Below are 22,262 nucleotides of genomic sequence, written 5' to 3' on the forward strand. Positions count from 1 at the left end.
AATCACGCCACATAGCCACTTTAGTGCGTCTAGACCCGTCTTTTCAATGCGATCTTCGTATTCTGACAGCAGAAGTCACAAGTGCAGACACGACCAGAGAGAGATAGAGACAGGGAAGGGGGGATGCGGGAACAAGGAAAAGAAGGCCCTGCATTATGGGAAAAAAATGTGGGCATGACAGAGAGTGAGAGAGAGAGAAAGTGAGGAGGAAGACAGAAAGAGGCAAAGAGCCATTAGGTGAGCCCTGCACACGTACAGCTGGTGCTCATGCCCTCAGGGTGCCTGCACAGTCACAGCGGCATCTGGCACACCATCAGATACCCTGCCAATGTCTGCCAAACAAGCAGGCCAGAAAGAGAGAGTTAGAGAGAGCTAGAGAGAGCGAGAGAGAGAGAGAGCGCGAAAAAGGAAAGAAGCGGAAACTGAAAAAGGGAGACAGCAAAGAAGGAGAGATAGAAAGAGAGGAAGTGAGAATATTCCGCCTCTCTTCACCATACCCTGTCCTCCTCATTATATAGCCCTAATTAAGGATCAGTGATCTCTCAGTCTCCCTCTGTGAGAGCAGGGGAAGCAGGGCATGTGTGTGTGTGTGTGCATCTAAAGGTGTCTAAGTGTAATAGTATGTGTTTTTAAAAGTGTGAGTGTGTATGCGTGTGAATTTGGGTGTGCATGTTTGTGTGTGTGTGTGGGGGTCTAAAACAGTTGCTCCATGCAACATCCTCTCTACCTCCACCCTCCTGTCATCTCCACCCTCCTCTCTACCTCCACCATCCTCTGTATCGCACCACAACAGACCCTGTCATCTCCAACATCCTCTCTACCTCCACCCTCCTGTCATCTCCCCCCTCCTCTCCACCTCCACCCTCCTGTCATCTCCACCATCCTGTCATCTCCACCGTCCTCTGTATCACACCACAACAGACCCTGTCATCTCCACCATCCTCTCTATCGCACCACAACAGACCCTGTCATCTCCACCATCCTCTCTATCGCACCACAACAGACCCTGTCATCTCCACCCTCCTCTCTACCTCCACCCTCCTGTCATCTCCACCCTCCTCTCTACCTCCACCCTCCTGTCATCTCCACCATCCTCTCTATCTCCACCCTCTTGTCATCTCCACCATCCTCCCTATCTCCACCATCCTCTGTATCACACCACAACAGACCCTGTCATCTCCACCATCCTCTGTATCGCACCACAACAGACCCTGTCATCTCCACCATCCTCTCTATGACACCACAACAGACCCTGTCATCTCTATGACACCACAACAGACCCTGTCATCTCCACCATCCTCTGTATCGCACCACAACAGACCCTGTCATCTCCACCATCCTCTCTATGACACCACAACAGACCCTGTCATCTCCACCATCCTCTGTATCACACCACAACAGACCCTGTCATCTCCACCATCCTCTGTATGACACCACAACAGACCCTGTCATCTCCGCCATCCTCTCTATGACACCACAACAGACCCTGTCATCTCCACCATCCTCTGTATCACACCACAACAGACCCTGTCATCTCCACCATCCTCTGTATGACTCCACAACAGACCCTGTCATCTCCACCACCCTCTGTATCGCACCACAACAGACCCTGTCATCTCCACCATCCTCTCTATGACACCACAACAGACCCTGTCATCTCCACCCTCCTCTCTACCTCCACCCTCCTGTCATCTCCACCATCTTCTGTATCACACCACAACAGACCCTGTCATCTCCACCATCCTCTGTATCACACCACAACAGACCCTGTCATCTCCACCATCCTCTGTATCACACCACAACAGACCCTGTCATCTCCACCATCCTCTGTATCACACCACAACAGACCCTGTCATCTCCACCATCCTCTGTATCACACCACAACAGACCCTGTCATCTCCACCATCCTCTCTATGACACCACAACAGACCCTGTCATCTCCACCATCCTCTGTATCACACCACAACAGACCCTGTCATCTCCACCATCCTCTGTATGACTCCACAACAGACCCTGTCATCTCCACCATCCTCTGTATCGCACCACAACAGACCCTGTCATCTCCACCATCCTCTCTATGACACCACAACAGACCCTGTCATCTCCACCATCCTCTCTATGACACCACAACAGACCCTGTCATCTCCACCATCCTCTGTATCGCACCACAACAGACCCTGTCATCTCCACCATCCTCTGTATCGCACCACAACAGACCCTGTCATCTCCACCATCCTCTCTATGACTCCACAACAGACCCTGTCATCTCCACCATCCTCTCTATGACACCACAACAGACCCTGTCATCTCCACCATCCTCTCTATGACACCACAACAGACCCTGTCATCTCCACCATCCTCTGTATCACACCACAACAGACCCTGTCATCTCCACCATCCTCTGTATCACACCACAACAGACCCTGTCATCTCCACCATCCTCTGTATCGCACCACAACAGACCCTGTCATCTCCACCATCCTCTCTATCTCCACCCTCTTGTCATCTCCACCATCCTCCCTATCTCCACCATCCTCTGTATCACACCACAACAGACCCTGTCATCTCCACCATCCTCTCTATGACACCACAACAGACCCTGTCATCTCCACCATCCTCTCTATGACTCCACAACAGACCCTGTCATCTCCACCATCCTCTCTATGACTCCACAACAGACCCTGTCATCTCCACCATCCTCTCTATGACTCCACAACAGACCCTGTCATCTCCACCATCCTCTCTATGACTCCACAACAGACCCTGTCATCTCCACCATCCTCTGTATCGCACCACAACAGACCCTGTCATCTCCACCCTCCTCTCTATGACTCCACAACAGACCCTGTCATCTCCACCATCCTCTGTATCGCACCACAACAGACCCTGTCATCTCCACCCTCCTCTCTATGACTCCACAACAGACCCTGTCATCTCCACCATCCTCTGTATCGCACCACAACAGACCCTGTCATCTCCACCATCCTCTGTATCGCACCACAACAGACCCTGTCATCTCCACCATCCTCTGTATCGCACCACAACAGACCCTGTCATCTCCACCATCCTCTGTATCGCACCACAACAGACCCTGTCATCTCTATGACTCCACAACAGACCCTGTCATCTCCACCATCCTCTGTATCGCACCACAACAGACCCTGTCATCTCCACCATCCTCTGTATCGCACCACAACAGACCCTGTCATCTCTATGACACCACAACAGACCCTGTCATCTCTATGACACCACAACAGACCCTGTCATCTCTATGACACCACAACAGAGCATGCGCATCAAGAGTTGCCACTGAATCAGACTGAAAGAACAGACAGGCATCACATCAACCTGCTCCAAACCCAAGATGGCTGCTTATTAAGTTAATGACAGGAGCCAACATTTTAATTGAATTGTGCCGGCTCGACTATCACATTCGCCCCTCGCGCCTAGCCACTAGAGACGGCTACCATAGTAACAAAAGGGAAATGCCTCTATCAGTTTCTCAGACATCTGGGAAAGGAACAGAATACATTGGGGGTGCAGAGATGTACAGAACAGGTTGATCTATAGGGCTAGTGGGGACCTAGTCAGTTGCACAACTGAATGCAATCAACTGAAATGTGTCTTCCACATTCAACCCAACCCCTCTGAATCAGGTGTGGGGGCTGCCTTAATCCACATCTACATCATCAGTGCCTGGGGAGCAGGTGTTGTGGGGGTTAATTTCCTTTGCTCAAGGGCAGAACAACAGATCTTTCCACCTTGCCGGCTCGGGGATGTGAACAAGCAACCTTGCGGTTACTGTCCCAACGCTCTAACTGTTCGGCCACCTGCAGCCTAGTGTGACAGAGAAGAAATGTGCTACTGTGCATATCGGACTAAGAGGATATTTCAGTGGGGTCTTCCTTCGAGAAAGTTGCCGATAATATAACGAGTAGAGATGACAATATTTCTGATTCTACATGGCAGAGTACAATGTCTGTTCTACTTGATGCATTTCTATCTGAACACTCAAAAGTTGCACCTTTCTGAATAAGTTAAGTGATAAGAATAGAATCTACATTTTTCCCAAAATGTGGTTATCTGTTATCAGAGGACATTGTTTTAAATTAAATCAGTTGTACCTTGCCACATTGCACACTATTACATCTAATATGACTAGCTAGCATTGTTACCATGGCAGCATTGCAAAACACGACCTCTCAAAAGAAACAAACCTAAATGTATTAGATGATACTGTTTCTACTTGACAAGTAACACGGACATCCTGTTTTCTTTCCTATGTTCTGTGGTATAGTGTGTAGCAGGCCATTGTGTTGCTGGAAGTCTTTGTTACTAGTCTTTCTGCTCTTGAATTGAAGCTTGAGAGAGCTAGCGTGTTCATATAAGAGTATTTGAAGGTAGAGGAGGGAGAGAGACTGGTATAGTGAAAGAGCTAGAGAGAGAAAGAGAGAGAGAAAGAGAGAGAGAAAGAGAGAGAGAAAGAGAGAGAGAAAGAGAGAGAGAGAGAGAGAGAGAGAGAGAGAGAGAGAGAGAGAGAGAGAGAGAGAGAGAGAGAGAGAGAGCGAGAGAGAGAGAGAGAGAGAGAGAGAGAGAGAGAGAGAGAAAGAGAGAGAGAGAGCTGTTGAATGGGCCCTAATAGGAGCCTGGTGTTGTGAGAGGAGAGTGGTCCTGGTTGAATAGTGTAATAGGACCTGGTGTTGTGAGAGGAGAGTGGTCCTGGTTGAATAGTGTAGTAGGACCTGGTGTTGTGAGAGGAGAGTGGTCCTGGTTGAATAGTGTAATAGGAGCCTGGTGTTGTGAGAGGAGAGTGGTCCTGGTTGAATAGTGTAATAGGACCTGGTGTTGTGAGAGGAGAGTGGTCCTGGTTGAATAGTGTAATAGGACCTGGTGTTGTGAGAGGAGAGTGGTCCTGGTTGAATAGTGTAATAGGACCTGGTGTTGTGAGAGGAGAGTGGTCCTGGTTGAATAGTGTAATAGGACCTGGTGTTGTGAGAGGAGAGTGGTCCTGGTTGAATAGTGTAATAGGACCTGGTGTTGTGAGAGGAGAGTGGTCCTGGTTGAATAGTGTAATAGGACCTGGTGTTGTGAGAGGAGAGTGGTCCTGGTTGAATAGTGTAATAGGACCTGGTGTTGTGAGAGGAGAGTGGTCCTGGTTGAATAGTGTAATAGGACCTGGTGTTGTGAGAGGAGAGTGGTCCTGGTTGAATAGTGTAATAGGACGGTGTGTGAGAGGAGAGTGGTCCTGGTTGAATAGTGTAATAGGACCTGGTGTTGTGAGAGGAGAGTGGTCCTGGTTGAATAGTGTAATAGGACCTGGTGTTGTGAGAGGAGAGTGGTCCTGGTTGAATAGTGTAATAGGACCTGGTGCTGTGAGAGGAGAGTGGTCCTGGTTGAATAGTGTAATAGGACCTGGTGTTGTGAGAGGAGAGTGGTCCTGGTTGAATAGTGTAATAGGACCTGGTGTTGTGAGAGGAGAGTGGTCCTGGTTGAATAGTGTAATAGGACCTGGTGTTGTGAGAGGAGAGTGGTCCTGGTTGAATAGTGTAATAGGACCTGGTGTTGTGAGAGGAGAGTGGTCCTGGTTGAATAGTGTAATAGGACCTGGTGTTGTGAGAGGAGAGTGGTCCTGGTTGAATAGTGTAATAGGAGCCTGGTGTTGTGAGAGGAGAGTGGTCCTGGTTGAATAGTGTAATAGGACCTGGTGTTGTGAGAGGAGAGTGGTCCTGGTTGAATAGTGTAATAGGACCTGGTGTTGTGAGAGGAGAGTGGTCCTGGTTGAATAGTGTAATAGGACCTGGTGTTGTGAGAGGAGAGTGGTCCTGGTTGAATAGTGTAATAGGACCTGGTGCTGTGAGAGGAGAGTGGTCCTGGTTGAATAGTGTAATAGGAGCCTGGTGTTGTGAGAGGAGAGTGGTCCTGGTTGAATAGTGTAATAGGACCTGGTGTTGTGAGAGGAGAGTGGTCCTGGTTGAATAGTGTAATAGGACCTGGTGCTGTGAGAGGAGAGTGGTCCTGGTTGAATAGTGTAATAGGAGCCTGGTGTTGTGAGAGGAGAGTGGTCCTGGTTGAATAGTGTAATAGGGTCTGTGTTGTTGTCTCACTCAGGGGCCTAATGGATGATAGAATGGTCTGGAACACTACTGTCATGGCACACACACACACAGGAACACATGCAGGCGCACACACTCGGTCATCCCTCTCTTTCTGTGAGTAATTATCACACACGCTCAACGCCCTCTCTTTCTGTGAGTAATTATCACACACGCTCAATGCCCTCTCTTTCTCCCACGGCCAGCTCACACTGTGGACCAGGCATCCCAAATCCCCCTTAATGTAGTCTAACTATTGGCAAATCTACAGTGTATATCTCTAAAACAGTCAGGTCTACATATCGATCTACAGTCAGGTCTCTCTATCTACAGGCAGGTCTATCTATTTACAGTCAGGTCTCTCTATCGATCTACAGTCAGGTCTCTCTATCGATCTACAGTCAGGTCTATCTGTCTACAGTCAGGTCTATCACTCTATCTACAGTCAGGTCTCTCTATCTACAGTCAGGTCTCTCCATCTACAGGCAGGTCTCTCTATCTACAGGCAGGTCTCTCTATCTACAGGCAGGTCTCTATCTACAGTCAGGTCTCTATCTACAGTCAGGTCTCTCTATCTACAGTCAGGTCTCTCTATCTACAGTCAGGTCTCTCTATCTACAGTCAGGTCTATCTCTCTGTCTACAGTCAGGTCTATCTCTCTGTCTACAGTCAGGTCTATCTCTCTGTCGATCACTATAAGCAGATTCAGTTTCGCCTCATTACCCTGAGGGCCACTGGCAGGTCAGTCTGCTCATTAAGGCTCCATGCTAACACTCCACTGGCTGTTGTTCATCGCCCAACCTGCCCCTCGCCACTTGCCAGGAACATCATTATAAATAAGAATTTGTTCTTAACCGACTCTCTTGCTTAAATAGAGGTTAAACAAATAAAATCAGCTGCATGTGTTTATTAATAATGTCTTCTCGTCTAAGTACCTTCAGCCATCCCCCTCTCTCTCCCTCCATCCCCCTCTCCAACCATCTCTCCCATCCTCCATCCCTCTCTTTCTCCATTCCTCTCTTCTTCTTCCACGCACCACTCTCTGCCTTCTCTCTCCCTCCATCCCCCTCTCCAACCATCTCTCCCATCCTCCATCCCTCTCTTTCTCCATTCCTCTCTTCTTCTTCCACGCACCACTCTCTGCCTTCTCTCTCCCTCCATCCCCCTCTCCAACCATCTCTCCCATCCTCCATCCCTCTCTTTCTCCATTCCTCTCTTCTTCTTCCACGCACCACTCTCCCCCTTCTCTCTCCTTCCCTCCCTCAATCCACATGTCCAGTGAAGAGTTAAACATTCAGAACTGAACACCCTCTGTGACGCGTGCAGGTGAAACCTGACAGATGGTGTTTATCAGAGCTCAGAACAAATGTTGTATTACACCTCTATCTATCTCCATCTATCTACCTAATCTATCAGCAGTGTGTGTGTGTGTCTAACAGTGTGTGTCAGCATTGTATTTTTATCACAATGAGAAACAAAGAAACCAACTATCTCGTTAAAACCTGACTGCAATTATTGTGATGTAAGAAAATTAAAGGAGCTGATGACTGACAGGGTAATTAACACCCGCTACCACGGCAACCCACAGACTTAATTGGATTCTGGCCCAAGCCAAATCGATCCTGATTGATCGAGACACACAATGCCTGGGGACTTTAATTGACTTTACGCAAGTGGTGGTAGGAGAAAGTTATCTGGATTGGGATAGGTATTATACAGAGGGCATAAGGACACAGCGAGGAGAACTTTTAGTCTGACATTGTCTAGTCATAAAGGAAAAGATGGCAGTATGATATTTGTTAACCACAAATGGGATTTGACCCCCTTTCACCCTAACCCTATCACTAACCTAATTCAACAACAAATAGCTCACATTTTTGGTCATAATTTCCGATATCATCAATTTGCCTTTTCTAACACGGTCTATTGAAGTCTCAGAGCTATAAGGATTTCCACACACATTTAATCCAGTTGAAACATACTGAGAATGTACTCAATTATGGGCTACTGCTGTTGGTCAGTCTTTCATTTTGAAAGGGACCAATTTATCCAATGTGTGAAATGAAGCCGATTTGTGAAATGATGCGATGAATCAAGTGAGAAACAAAAACCTGCAGACACACTGCAGCCCTCCAGGAGATGAGTTTCATACCCTCCTTTCTTAGTGTTAAGGTGTGTGTTAAGGTGTGTGTTAAGGTGTGTGTGTGTGTGTGTGTGTGTGTGTGTGTGTGTGTGTGTGTGTGTGTGTGTGTGTGTGGGCTGATATGAACTGGTACTCACCTTGAGAGCACGAGAACGGTTGGTCAGGAGATTCTCGATGTTCCCCGCTGCATTAGCCACCAGCTGGCTGGCATCGTTGGACCCCACACTGAAGTACTTCCTGTGGCTCTGGAAGATCTGCACCAATCAGGAGATAGACGGTCAAAGGTGGCAGTGAAGCAATCAAGAGAGAGAAACAAGGGTCAAAGGTGACACTGGACCAATCAGGAGAGAGAGATATTTTGATAAAATATTGACATTGTGTATCTGAGAATTGAGGATAGTCACAAAAAATGTACTTGATTACCTTTATTTGCAGGGACAATGAACACAATAATCCAAATGTATGTAAATGTGTCAAATGTGTCAAATCATGACGTCACCGCTGTGTGTACAATGCCAGTGTAAATCAAGCAACATTATGCAACATTGGAGCACAACTACAAACACCATTTAGTGAATATGGAATATGTTTCAGCAAGAGAAATAAAACAATACAAAATCAGAAATGCCAAACAGACAATTATTTAGCAGCCGGAGGGGCTTTCCAAGTCCGACATTAAAACCACAGGCCTGTAGTGTGTGAGTGTGTGTGCGGGCACGCGCGTGTGTGTATGTGCATGTGTGTGTGTGTGTCTAAGTCTGTGTATGGAAGTGTGTGTTTACTTAGCTAACCTCTGCGGGGCTGTGCTATGTGTTTCTGCTTGTCCATGAGTAATGATACTGATGGTTATTCTCCACATGCTCTTTCTGCTTACAAGCAAATACAATCCCCTCCCCTGTGTAGTAAACAAAGCAGGCATGCTGCCAGAGGTCTCAATGAAGGAAACCTACATTTATTCTACTGCAACAGGACAAAGGAATGGTACAGTTGACCATTGATATTATACCACTCTCTATCTATATATAGGATATAGGGTCCAGATTAGGACATATAGTCTAACTATTTTCCCTCACCCCATGAGCATCAAATGATGCCTGCGACAGGAAATTTGCTCCAAACGTGGTATAACACCATCATGGTAAAGATGACTGTTTTTTTCTTCTAAATGTCTGTGATGGCAGCCCTGACAAGCCCTGATATGGTGTCTGTTATGGGTATTGTCCTGAGAATACTGTGTTGCTCAAGGGAAATCATGCCTGTGTGTTGTCCCTGGGACGTCATGCCTGTGTGTGTGTCTGAAAAATGTCATCCAAAAGGAATCTGACGTACATTGACAATTACTGTGATGATTATTCTGCATTTCATATTTCCTAATTTTCTTTCTTTTTTTTCTTCTAGTTATACATTGTTATTGATTAATGCATTGTTGGGCTATAGGTTTGGAAGAAAGACATTTTCACTGTACTTGTGCATGTGACATTTAAACTAGACATAATTACAGAGGCTCCATATCAGGCCTGGCTAGGCAAGAGGAGGAGAGGTGTCATCAGGTTATAGCAATCAACACAAGGGATGTGTCCCAAAAGGCACCCATATTCCCCATATAGTGCACTACTTATGACCAGAGCCCCCTACACAGGGAATAGGGTGTCATTTGGGATGCAGCCAGAGTAACAGCTCGTCCTAACTGTCCATATCATGTAAGCTTGTTAGGGAAGTGCATAGGGATGTGGTGTTTGGAGTTGACACTGATAGTCCTTGAGTGTGGACATTCCCCTAGCAGAATACTGTAAGCAGATGTCCCACACATCACTAATGAGATGGCACTTTGTAAAGTCCAGATCTGTTGTGACAACCATCATTGTATTGGATGTGACACACATCAAACAGGAGAGGTCAGGAGTATGTGCGTGAATGTGTGTGTGCACGTGTGTGTGCCTGTATGTGTGTGTGCGTGTATGGGTGTGTGCACGTGTGTATATTGATTGTTGAATGATGGGACAGAAATCCAGAGTTGTGGATGTGTGACTATGGGGTTGCAGGCATCCTGTGCGTTTGAGAGGAGTGTGGTGGTGTGGTATATACACGTTTGTGCACATCTGTGTGCCTATGTTTACAAGGTGTTCCTGTGTGTTCCACCTGTGTGAGGTTCTGCACTCTGCTGGCTGTGTCCGTCAGTGTGACCAGCTCCTGCTGCATCTGCTCCACCCATTCCTTTATCCTGAGGAAACAGTGAAAGCCCCGATTAAAATCATTCAAATGAATTTACTTCCTGTAACTCATCCAATCCGATGCTCAAATTGTGTTACTTATCCAATCACATCGATATCGCTGAACTGCTGTTATCAGGATCATATTGAATTGGCACCAAACAAAAGACAATGGACTGAAACAGGGAGGGAATTACTGAACTGTTCAGTAAGAAACGTTTTGTTTTTCTGTTGCAAAACATTTTGCTTCAGTGTGCACTAATAAATAAGACCCTGAAGGTGCAGAACAATCCGATAGAAATACATTGCATAGAACAGATATGATTGTCTGCCAAATAAAATAAGGAATCAAGTTAGCTTTATGTTACATTTCTGTCTGCAAAGCTGTGAATGTTCCGCCTCACTGCATAAATAGTCTTGACTTACTTCGATTGGTCAATCACGTTGCAGCAGATACCACATGACGACACAATAACAGAGGAGTTGAGTCAGGCAGTAACAGTACTGCTGACTATCACGTTATGCAAAACATATCTCGCCATGTAGGCTAATAAATTCAGCGGTCTATAAAACAGTCATGTTTACCCTGAGTATATGTGTTTTGACTCCCCATTAACTGTGCATTAGAGTAGTAGATATAGAGAGAGTAGATTATATATTCATGGTTGTCAGTGGGTGAGTAACAAGGACAGGGGTGAGATAGTAGGTAATGTATGCAGGGATAGTAGAGGGATAAATTAGTAACAGCACGACTCCATTCCATCACAATGCTTTATTTTGATTGTGTTAATGAGATACAAATAAACTATCTGTACCCTATACAGAAACTGAACAATAGTTAACTGGCTCAATAAACTGTCTGTACCCTATACAGAAACTGAACAATAGTTAACTGGTTCAATAAACTGTCTGTACCCTATACAGAAACTGAACAATAGTTAACTGGCTCAATAAACTGTCTGTACCCTATACAGAAACTGAACAATAGTTAACTGGTTCAATAAACTGTCTGTACCCTATACAGAAACTGAACAATAGTTAACTGGCTCAATAAACTGTCTGTACCCTATACAGAAACTGAACAATAGTTAACTGGTTCAATAAACTGTCTGTACCCTATACAGAAACAAAACAATAGTTAACTGGCTCAATAAACTGTCTGTACCCTATACAGAAACAAAACAATAGTTAACTTTCTCAATAAACTGTCTGTACCCTATACTGTTATGCTGATGAAGGAGGACCCAAAAGCGACGTAATAGAAACAGAGTCTTTATTCCAGTCTTAGACAAAAAACGATACTCCTGATATATCTAAGGTAAAAAACAAAACAGGAAAACTGAAATCCTCTCGTCAGTAGAGATGAACGACTGGAGACGCGACCACTAGACACCTGCTCACACGCAGCATCTGATGAAGGCAAAAACACGACAGGGCGGAACAAGGACACAGAACAGCAAACATCAAACAAGAATCCGACAAGGACTGAAGCGGAAAACAGAGGAAGAAATAGGAACTCTAATGAGGGCAAAAATAGGGGACAGGTGTGAAAGAGTAAATGAGGTCGTTAGGAGAATGAGAAACAGCTGGGAGCAGGAACGGAACGATAGAGAGAGAGCGGGAGAGGGAGAAAGGGAGGAGGAGAGAGAAGGATAGAAAGAGGGAAAGAACCTAATAAGACCAGCAGAGGGAAGCACAGGGACAAGACATGATGATCAAAAACATGACAGTACCCCCCCACTCACCGAGCGCCTCCTGGCGCACTCGAGGAGGAACCCTGGCGGCAACGAAGGAAATCATCAATCAACGAACGGTCCAGCACATCCCGAGATGGAACCCAACTCCTCTCCTCAGGACCGTAACCCTCCCAATCCACTAAATACTGGTGACCACGTCCCCGAGAACGCATGTCCATGATCTTCCGTACCTTGTAAATAGGTGCGCCCTCGACAAGGACGGGAGGGGGGGAGGGAAGACGAACGGGAGCGCGAAGAAAAGGCTTGACACAAGAGACATGGAAGACAGGGTGGACGCGACGAAGATGTCGCGGAAGAAGCAGTCGCACAGCGACAGGATTGACAACCTGAGAGACACGGAACGGACCAATGAACCGCGGAGTCAACTTGCGAGAAGCTGTCGTAAGGGGAAGGTTACGAGTGGAAAGCCACACTCTCTGACCGCGACAATACCTAGGACTCTTAATCCTACGTTTATTGGCGGCTCTCACAGTCTGCGCCCTGTAACGGCAAAGTGCAGACCTGACCCTCCTCCAAGTGCGCTCACAACGTTGGACAAAAGCCTGAGCGGAGGGAACGCTGGACTCGGCGAGCTGGGACGAGAACAGAGGAGGCTGGTAACCAAGACTACTCTGAAACGGAGATAGCCCGGTAGCAGACGAAGGAAGCGAGTTGTGAGCGTACTCAGCCCAGGGGAGCTGTTCTGCCCAAGACGCAGGGTTTCGAAACGAAAGGCTGCGTAAAATGCGACCAATCGACTGATTGGCCCTTTCTGCTTGACCGTTAGACTGGGGATGAAACCCGGAAGAGAGACTGACGGAAGCACCAATCAAACGACAGAACTCCCTCCAAAACTGTGACGTGAATTGCGGACCTCTGTCTGAAACGGCGTCTAACGGAAGGCCATGAATTCTGAACACATTCTCAATGATGATTTGTGCCGTCTCCTTAGCGGAAGGAAGCTTAGCGAGGGGAATGAAATGTGCCGCCTTAGAGAACCTATCGATAACTGTAAGAATCACAGTCTTCCCCGCAGACGAAGGCAGACCGGTAATAAAGTCTAAGGCGATGTGAGACCATGGTCGAGAAGGAATGGGAAGCGGTCTGAGACGACCGGCAGGAGGAGAGTTACCTGACTTAGTCTGCGCACAGTCCGAAAAAGCAGCCACGAAACGGCGCGTGTCCCGCTCCTGAGTAGGCCACCAAAACCGCTGGCGAATAGAAGCAAGTGTACCCCGAACGCCGGGGTGGCCAGCTAACTTGGCAGAATGAGCCCACTGAAGAACAGCCAGACGAGTAGAGACAGGAACAAACAGAAGGTTACTAGGACAAGCGCGCGGCGACGCAGTGTGAGTGAGTGCTTGCTTTACCTGTCTCTCAATTCCCCAGACAGTCAAACCGACAACACGCCCTTCAGGGAGAATCCCCTCGGGGTCGGTAGAAACCACAGAAGTACTAAAAAGACGGGATAATGCATCAGGCTTGGTGTTCTTATTTCCCGGGCGATAGGAAATCACGAACTCGAAACGAGCGAAAAACAACGCCCAACGAGCTTGACGTGCATTAAGTCGTTTGGCAGAACGGATGTACTCAAGGTTCTTATGGTCAGTCCAAACGACAAAAGGAACAGTCGCCCCCTCTAACCACTGTCGCCATTCGCCTATGGCTAAGCGGATAGCGAGCAGTTCGCGGTTACCCACATCATAGTTGCGTTCCGATGGCGACAGGCGATGAGAAAAGTAAGCGCAAGGATGAACCTTATCGTCAGACTGGAAGCGCTGGGACAGAATGGCTCCCACGCCCACCTCTGAAGCGTCAACCTCGACAATGAATTGTTTAGTGACGTCAGGAGTAACAAGGATAGGGGCGGATGTAAAACGCTTCTTGAGGAGATCAAAAGCTCCCTGGGCGGAACCGGACCACTTAAAGCAAGTCTTGACAGAAGTCAGAGCTGTGAGAGGGGCAGCCACTTGACCGAAATTACGAATGAAACGCCGATAGAAATTAGCAAAACCGAGAAAGCGCTGCAACTCGACACGTGACTTAGGAACGGGCCAATCGCTGACAGCCTGGACCTTAGCGGGATCCATCTGAATGCCTTCAGCGGAAATAACAGAACCGAGAAAAGTGACAGAGGAGACATGAAAGGCGCACTTCTCAGCCTTCACGTAGAGACAATTCTCTAAAAGGCGCTGGAGTACACGTCGAACGTGCTGAACATGAATCTCGAGTGACGGTGAAAAAATCAGGATATCGTCAAGGTAAACGAAAACAAAGATGTTCAGCATGTCTCTCAGTACATCATTAACTAATGCCTGAAAGACAGCTGGAGCATTAGAGAGACCGAACGGCAGAACCCGGTATTCAAAATGCCCTAACGGAGTGTTAAACGCCGTTTTCCACTCGTCCCCCTCTCTGATGCGTACGAGATGGTAAGCGTTACGAAGGTCCAACTTAGTAAAGAACCTGGCTCCCTGCAGCATCTCGAAGGCTGACGACATAAGGGGAAGCGGATAACGATTCTTAACCGTTATGTCATTCAGCCCTCGATAATCCACGCAGGGGCGCAGAGTACCGTCCTTCTTCTTAACAAAGAAAAACCCCGCTCCGGCGGGAGAGGAAGAAGGCACCACAGTACCGGCGTCGAGAGAAACAGACAGATAATCCTCGAGAGCCTTACGTTCGGGAGCCGACAGAGAGAATAGTCTACCCCGAGGGGGAGTGGTCCCCGGAAGGAGATCAATACAACAATCATACGACCGGTGAGGAGGAAGAGAGCTGGCTCTGGACCGACTGAAGACCGTGCGTAGATCATGATATTCCTCCGGCACTCCTGTCAAATCACCAGGTTCCTCCTGAGTAGAGGGGACAGAAGAAACAGGAGGTATAGCAGACATTAAACACTTCACATGACAAGAAACATTCCAGGATAGGATAGAATTACTAGACCAATTAATAGAAGGATTATGACATACTAGCCAGGGATGACCCAAAACAACAGGTGTAAAAGGTGAACGAAAAATCAAAAAGGAAATGGTCTCACTGTGGTTACCAGATACTGTGAGGGTTAAAGGTAGTGTCTCACATCTGATACTGGGGAGAGAACTACCATCTAAGGCGAACATGGGCGTGGGCCTCCCTAACTGTCTGAGAGGAATGTCATGTTTCCGAGCCCATGCTTCGTCCATAAAACAACCCTCAGCCCCAGAGTCTATCAAGGCACTGCAGGAAGCAGCCGAACCGGTCCAGCGTAGATGGACCGACAAGGTAGTACAGGATCTTGATGGAGAGACCTGAGTAGTAGCGCTCACCAGTAGCCCTCCGCTTACTGATGAGCTCTGGCTTTTACTGGACATGACATGACAAAATGTCCAGCAGAACCGCAATAGAGACAAAGGCGGTTGGTGATTCTCCGTTCCCTCTCCTTAGTCGAGATGCGAATACCTCCCAGCTGCATGGGCTCAGTCTCTGAGCCGATGGGAGAAGATGGTTGAGATGCGGAGAGGGGAAACACCGTTAACGCGAGCTCTCTTCCACGAGCTCGGTGACGAAGATCTACCCGTCGTTCTATGCGGATGGCGAGTGCAATCAACGAGTCCACGCTGGAAGGAACCTCCCGGGAGAGAATCTCATCCTTAACCTCAGCGTGAAGTCCCTCCAGAAACCGAGCGAGCAACGCCGGCTCGTTCCAGTCACTGGATGCAGCAAGAGTGCGAAACTCTATAGAGTAATCCGTTATGGATCGATCACCTTGACATAGGGAAGCCAGGACCCTGGAAGCCTCCTTCCCAAAAACAGAACGATCAAAAACGCGTATCATCTCCTCCTTAAAGTTCTGATAAACGTTAGAACACTCAGCCCTTGCCTCCCAGATAGCTGTGCCCCACTCCCGAGCCCGACCAGTCAGGAGCGATATGACGTAAGCGATCCGAGCTCTCTCTCCTGAGTATGTGTTGGGCTGGAGAGAGAACACAATATCACACTGGGTGAGAAAGGAGCGACACTCAGTGGGCTGCCCAGAGTAACAAGGTGGGTTATTAACCCTAGGTTCCGGAGACTTGGAAGACCAGGAAGTAGCTGGTGGCACGAGACGAAGACTCTGAAACTGTCCTGAGAGATCGGAGACATGTGCGGCCAGGGTCTCAACGGCATGACGAGCAGCAGACAATTCCTGCTCGTGTCTACCGAGCATTTCTCCCTGGATCTCGATGGCAGTCTTGCGAGAATCCGTAGTCGCTGGGTCCATTCTTGGTCGGATTCTTCTATTATGCTGATGAAGGAGGACCCAAAAGCGACGTAATAGAAACAGAGTCTTTATTCCAGTCTTAGACAAAAAACGATACTCCTGATATATCTAAGGTAAAAAACAAAACAGGAAAACTGAAATCCTCTCGTCAGTAGAGATGAACGACTGGAGACGCGACCACTAGACACCTGCTCACACGCAGCATCTGATGAAGGCAAAAACACGACAGGGCGGAACAAGGACACAGAACAGCAAACATCAAACAAGAATCCGACAAGGACTGACAATGAGTCAGTCCTTGTCGGTGTCCTTCAAATCAGGGATGAGTCCCAAATGGCACCCTATTCCCTACATAGTGCACTACTTTAGACCAGAGCCCTATGGGAGCCTTATGGGCCCTGGTCAAACCTAGTGCAATATATAGAGAATAGGGTGCCATTTGGGACTCATCCCTGATTTGAAGGACACCGTAGCAGTACATGAACCCTCAACATAGTTAGGGGAGGAAGTATGAATCCATATCCATGAACTCATCAAGTGTCAAACACCTAGATGAATCTTATTACTTGACAAGTGAGACGTGGTACAGGCTCATCTTCTAGGGAGAAATACACACAAACACACACACACACAAGCATGCACCCGCACACACACACACACACACAAGCATGCACCCGCGCACACACACACACACACACACACACACACACACACACACACACACACACACACACACACACACACACACACACACACACACACACACACACGCACGCACGCACGCACGCACGCACGCACGCACGCACGCACGCACGCACACACACACACACACACACACACACACACACACGTGAATAAAAACATGCAGGCAGGCACACACCTTGCCCCCCCTCTCCCAACACACACAAACCTGTTAAAAATCCTTGTCAATAACCATTAAAAATGCCTGACTGGGGGTCATAAGGGAAATTAACCATTTTCTCCCAGGTGTGTTTTAACCCTTTCCACTATACAGAAGTGCATTAGCCCTTGACTTTGGATACGTGTTATGTTATCCTATCTAATAACCCACACTGCAATGTGACTAGGGCTCGTGCTGTAAAACGTACAGAACCAGTCAAATGTTTGGACACACCTACTCATTCAAGGGGTTTTCTTTATTTTTACTATTTTCTACATTGTATAATAACAGTGAAGACATCAAAACAATGAAATAACGCATATGGAATCATGTAGTAACCAAAAAAGTGTAAAACAAATGAAAATATATTTTATAAGTGATATTCTTCAAAGTAGCCACCCTTTGCCTTGATGACAGCTTTGCACACGCTTGGCATTCTCTCAACCAGCTTCATGAGGTAGTCACCTGGAACGCATGTCAATTAACAGGTAGGCCTTGTTAAAAGTTAATTTGTGGAATTTCTTACCTTTTTTAAATTTAAAGCCAATCAGATGTGTTGTGACAAGTTGTTATTTGATAGTTTTGATGTCTTCACTATTATTCCACAATGTAGAAAATAGTAAAAATAAAGAAAAACCCTGGAATGAGTAGCTGTGTCCAGACTTATGACTGGTACTGTATATATGGCTCAGAGAAGCAGCTGTTTGGGGTGGCTTGGAGGCAAGACTGGAGTACTATCAGCACATTTCTGATCACACACACACACACGGCTACGCACTCATTCACGCTCACACACATGCTCACACACATACGCTCACACACCTTTCATCCTAACCCCTCCATGAAGATATCAGTGCATGACATACCCTTGAGCCAGCACCGTTGAGCCAGCACCACTGAGCCAGCACCACTGAGCCAGCACCACTGAGCCAGCACCACTGAGCCAGCACCACTGAGCCATCACCACGGAGCCAGCACCACTGAGCCAGCACCACGGAGCCAGCACCACGGAGCCAGCACCGCTGAGCCAGCACCACTGAGCCAGCACCACTGAGCCAGCACCACTGAGCCAGCACCACGGAGCCAGCACCACTGAGCCAGCACCACTGAGCCAGCACCGCTGAGCCAGCACCGCTGAGCCAGCACCGCGGAGCCAGCACCACGGAGCCAGCACCACGGAGCCAGCACCACTGAGCCAGCACCGCTGAGCCAGCACCACTGAGCCAGCACCATTGAGCCAGCACCACGGAGCCAGAACCACTGAGCCAGCACCACTGAGCCAGCACCACTGAGCCAGCACCATTGAGCCAGCACCACTGAGCCATCACCACTGAGCCAGCACCACTGAGCCAGCACCACGGAGCCAGCACCACTGAGCCAGCACCACTGAGCCAGCACCACTGAGCCAGCACCACTGAGCAGCACCACTGAGCCAGCACCATTGAGCCAGCACCACTGAGCCAGCACCACGGAGCCAGCACCATTGAGCCAGCACCGCTGAGCCAGTACCGCTGAGCCAGCACCACTGAGCCATCACCACGGAGCCAGCACCATTGAGCCAGCACCACTGAGCCAGCACCACTGAGCCAGCACCACTGAGCCAGCACCGCTGAGCCAGCACCACTGAGCCAGCACCACTGAGCCAGCACCACGGAGTCAGCACCACTGAGCCAGCACCACTGAGCCATCACCGTTGAGCCAGCACCACGGAGCCAGCACCACGGAGCCAGCACCACTGAGCCAGCACCACTGAGCCAGCACCACGGAGCCAGCACCACTGAGCCAGCACCACGGAGCCAGCACCACTGAGCCAGCACCACTGAGCCATCACCGTTGAGCCAGCACCACGGAGCCAGCACCACGGAGCCAGCACCACTGAGCCAGCACCACTGAGCCAGCACCGTTGAGCCAGCACCGTTGAGCCAGCACCACTGAGCCAGCACCACGGAGCCAGCACCACTGAGCCAGCACCACTGAGCAATCACCGTTGAGCCAGCACCACGGAGCCAGCACCACGGAGCCAGCACCACTGAGCCAGCACCACTGAGCCAGCACCGTTGAGCCAGCACCGTTGAGCCAGCACCACTGAGCCAGCACCACTGAGCCAGCACCACGAAGCCAGCACCGCTGAGCCAGCACCACTGAGCCAGCACCACTGAGCCAGCACCACTGAGCCAGTACCACTGACACACCGCTGCTCATAGCTCTTAGCTCACAGCAGGAATAGCTTCTAGGGGTCACAGTAAGGTCCTAGCCTGTAGAGTCAGCTTTTGTCTGCTATGTGCAACAGGGTGCGCTCTGGAAATGTGTCCCTTGGTCCTATCCAACAGGCTAGGCAGATGCAACAGGTGCCCTCGGCAATGAGGTCCTCTGTTAAAATTTAAATGTGTTGCCGCTGCACTTAGAAGAGCATTTGGACAGGAAATGCAGAGAGAAACAGCTCACGTAGAACGCAGCATTTATAAAATAATGAATAGACTTCATATTCTCTGTGATGAGGCTCTACAGACTGAACATATGGGCTGACTATTTTGAATCCTTCTCTGAATAGTGACCTTATGTTCCAGTTTTTATGCCGTATTCCCTCAGGTAACCAACAACAGGTGGAAGAGCTTAGTAAATCTGGCCAAAAGCCAACTCTGCTTCGCGATTAAACGATGATTAGTTCTTACAGTATCCAATACTGTATAATAACTACAGACAGACGGTACAGCCTATAGCCAATTTGTTGTGTGTGTGTGTGTGTGTGTGTGTGTGTGTGTGTGTGTGTGTGTGTGTGTGTGTGTGTGTGTGTGTGTGTTCAGCCCCATAACTCGTTTGAAACAGGAGAGGCAGCCGGTAATGAGGAGAGGGGAGCAACAATAAACCTTGTCCCATGGAGGGGCCACCGTTTCTGAGTAAAGATAATGTAACTGTCCTGTAGCCTCTGGCAGCTATGGAGGACCCAGAGGTCAGAGTGTTGGCTCAAAAATGACACCACATTACTATTGGTACACAGTGAACTAACAACTGTGATAAAAGCATTGCGAAAAAGCTTGCTTCATCTAAAGTCAAGAATGAGGGTTCTTGTATTGTTTAAAAAGACGAGCTCTACCTCAACACATAATGTAAAAAGTGCAATGTTACCACAAAGAAGGAAAAGCAATGCTTTTCTCTCAAAGACAAACCATGAAGTAATATCTAAAAAAGAGGTTTCAACACTTAAAGAGCTCAACAAAGCCCCCTGAGAGGATGGAAACTTGGAGCGGGTCATGGAAAAATGAGATAACATCGCCCTACCCCCTCCCCCTCTCATCTCTCACTCTCCCTAGCGAAGGGGAAACGGAGGAAGGGGGTGTGGGCTTTGAGGCGGGAAAACCCAAAATGGCTGGTGAGCCAGAGAGAGAGAGAGAGAGAGAGAGAGCCAAGCAATACAGCCAGTTGCACACTCCGGGGCTGGGACTGAGTGGAGCCTTGTGAAACTCAGCCAAGTGTAAAGAGAGAGACCCATAACCCCCTAGAGCCTTTTCTCTCGCTGTCTTGCTGCTTGTGTTCTTAATAACCTGTTGGGGATGGGGGCGCTGTTTAGACTATTTATGCTAATGTGGCTAATTTTTTAAACGGCTTCCCACAAAATCCTTGATCGTACAATATGCATATTATTATTATTATTGGATAGAAAACAGTCTATAGTTTCTATAGGAGTTGAAATTTTGTCTCTAAGTGGAACAGAGCCCATTCTACAGCAATTTCCCTGACATGGAGTCAGATTTGAGAAATGTTGGCCACTTTTCTGAAGTCAGTTAAAAGGGCACTGTCGTTGCTATGACTATACGGACACTTCTTACGTCTTCCCCTGGATGCCTTTACGTGATGACGATTCCAACGGGGTCGATTGCTCGTTCACAGGCCCTACAAATGAAAAAAACCTTTAGCTAGCAAGTCTTTTCTTGCTGCGTAACGCGCGTGGAAGACACCGACCCTCTCCTGTTCCAAGCGTTAGTTTAGCCTGTTATATTTCTCCGGTCATCTTTTCACTCGTTATAGGAGTTACAAACATCATGAAGTAGTTAATTTAAAGCGTTTTATAGCAATTTATATCCGTTTAGTGCGATTTTGGGACATTTATTTTTGCAACGATGTGAAAATTTGGGCACGCTTTTCAGTTCATCCCGAACGCAGTTGACATTTCCACATGGCAAGAGGACAGCTTTCCACCAAAAGACGATTTCTCCCAAGAAAGGATCCTTTGCCCAAGATACTGATGGAAGAACAGCTCAAGGTAGGACATTTTTATTATGATAAATCGTGTTTCTGTCGAAACATTTTAGTGGCTTAGGACGCCATGTTTTTTGACGTAGCTTCGCTTGGCGCAAACTGTATTGAAAAGTAAGGATAAATTAAAAAATGTAATAACGCAATTGTATTAAGAATTAAATTGTCTATCAATCCCTGTCCACCCTATATTTTTTAGTCACGTTTATGAGTATTTATGTATAAGAGTAGATCACTGTCTAAGTGGCGCAAGGACAAATTCTGACCAGCTGAGTTACATTTCACATTGTCTAACCATGATTTTGGTGGCTAAATATAAACATTTTCGATCAAACTGTATATGCATGTTGTAATGTGATGTTACAGGAGTGTCATCGGAAGAATTCTGAGAAGGTTAGTGAAAAAATTAATATCTTTTGGCGATGTTGACTTTTATCGCTCACTTTGGCTAGAATCAATGCTGGGCTGCTAATTGCTATGTGCTAAGCTAATATAACGATTTATTGTGTTTTCGCTGTAAGACACTTAGAAAATCTGAAATATTGTCTGTATTCACAGGATCTGTGTCTTTCGATTCGTGTATGCTGTGTATTTTTACGAAATGTTTGATGATTAGTAGTTAGGTAAACACGTTGCTCATTGTAATTATTCTAGTCCATTTGTGATGGTGGGTGCAATTG

At 47.7% G+C, this 22,262-nt stretch overlaps 1 protein-coding gene across 1 annotated transcript in view; it reads right to left on the reverse strand.

Annotated features, from left to right (window-relative positions):
- The window catches only part of LOC129844775 (voltage-dependent calcium channel subunit alpha-2/delta-1-like), an 82,345-nt gene that overhangs the window by 35,836 nt on the left and 24,247 nt on the right, over nt 1–22,262 (reverse strand). Inside the window, exons 2-3 of the mRNA XM_055912881.1 lie at nt 10,375–10,456; nt 8,373–8,489 (exon numbers count right to left, since the gene is read on the reverse strand). Of these exons, the coding sequence (XP_055768856.1) occupies nt 8,373–8,489; nt 10,375–10,456 (199 nt within the window). The remainder of the gene's footprint in view (nt 1–8,372; nt 8,490–10,374; nt 10,457–22,262) is intronic.

This window comes from Salvelinus fontinalis, unplaced genomic scaffold (genome assembly GCF_029448725.1).
Source record: "Salvelinus fontinalis isolate EN_2023a unplaced genomic scaffold, ASM2944872v1 scaffold_0228, whole genome shotgun sequence".
NCBI classification, from domain to species: Eukaryota; Metazoa; Chordata; class Actinopteri; order Salmoniformes; family Salmonidae; genus Salvelinus; species Salvelinus fontinalis.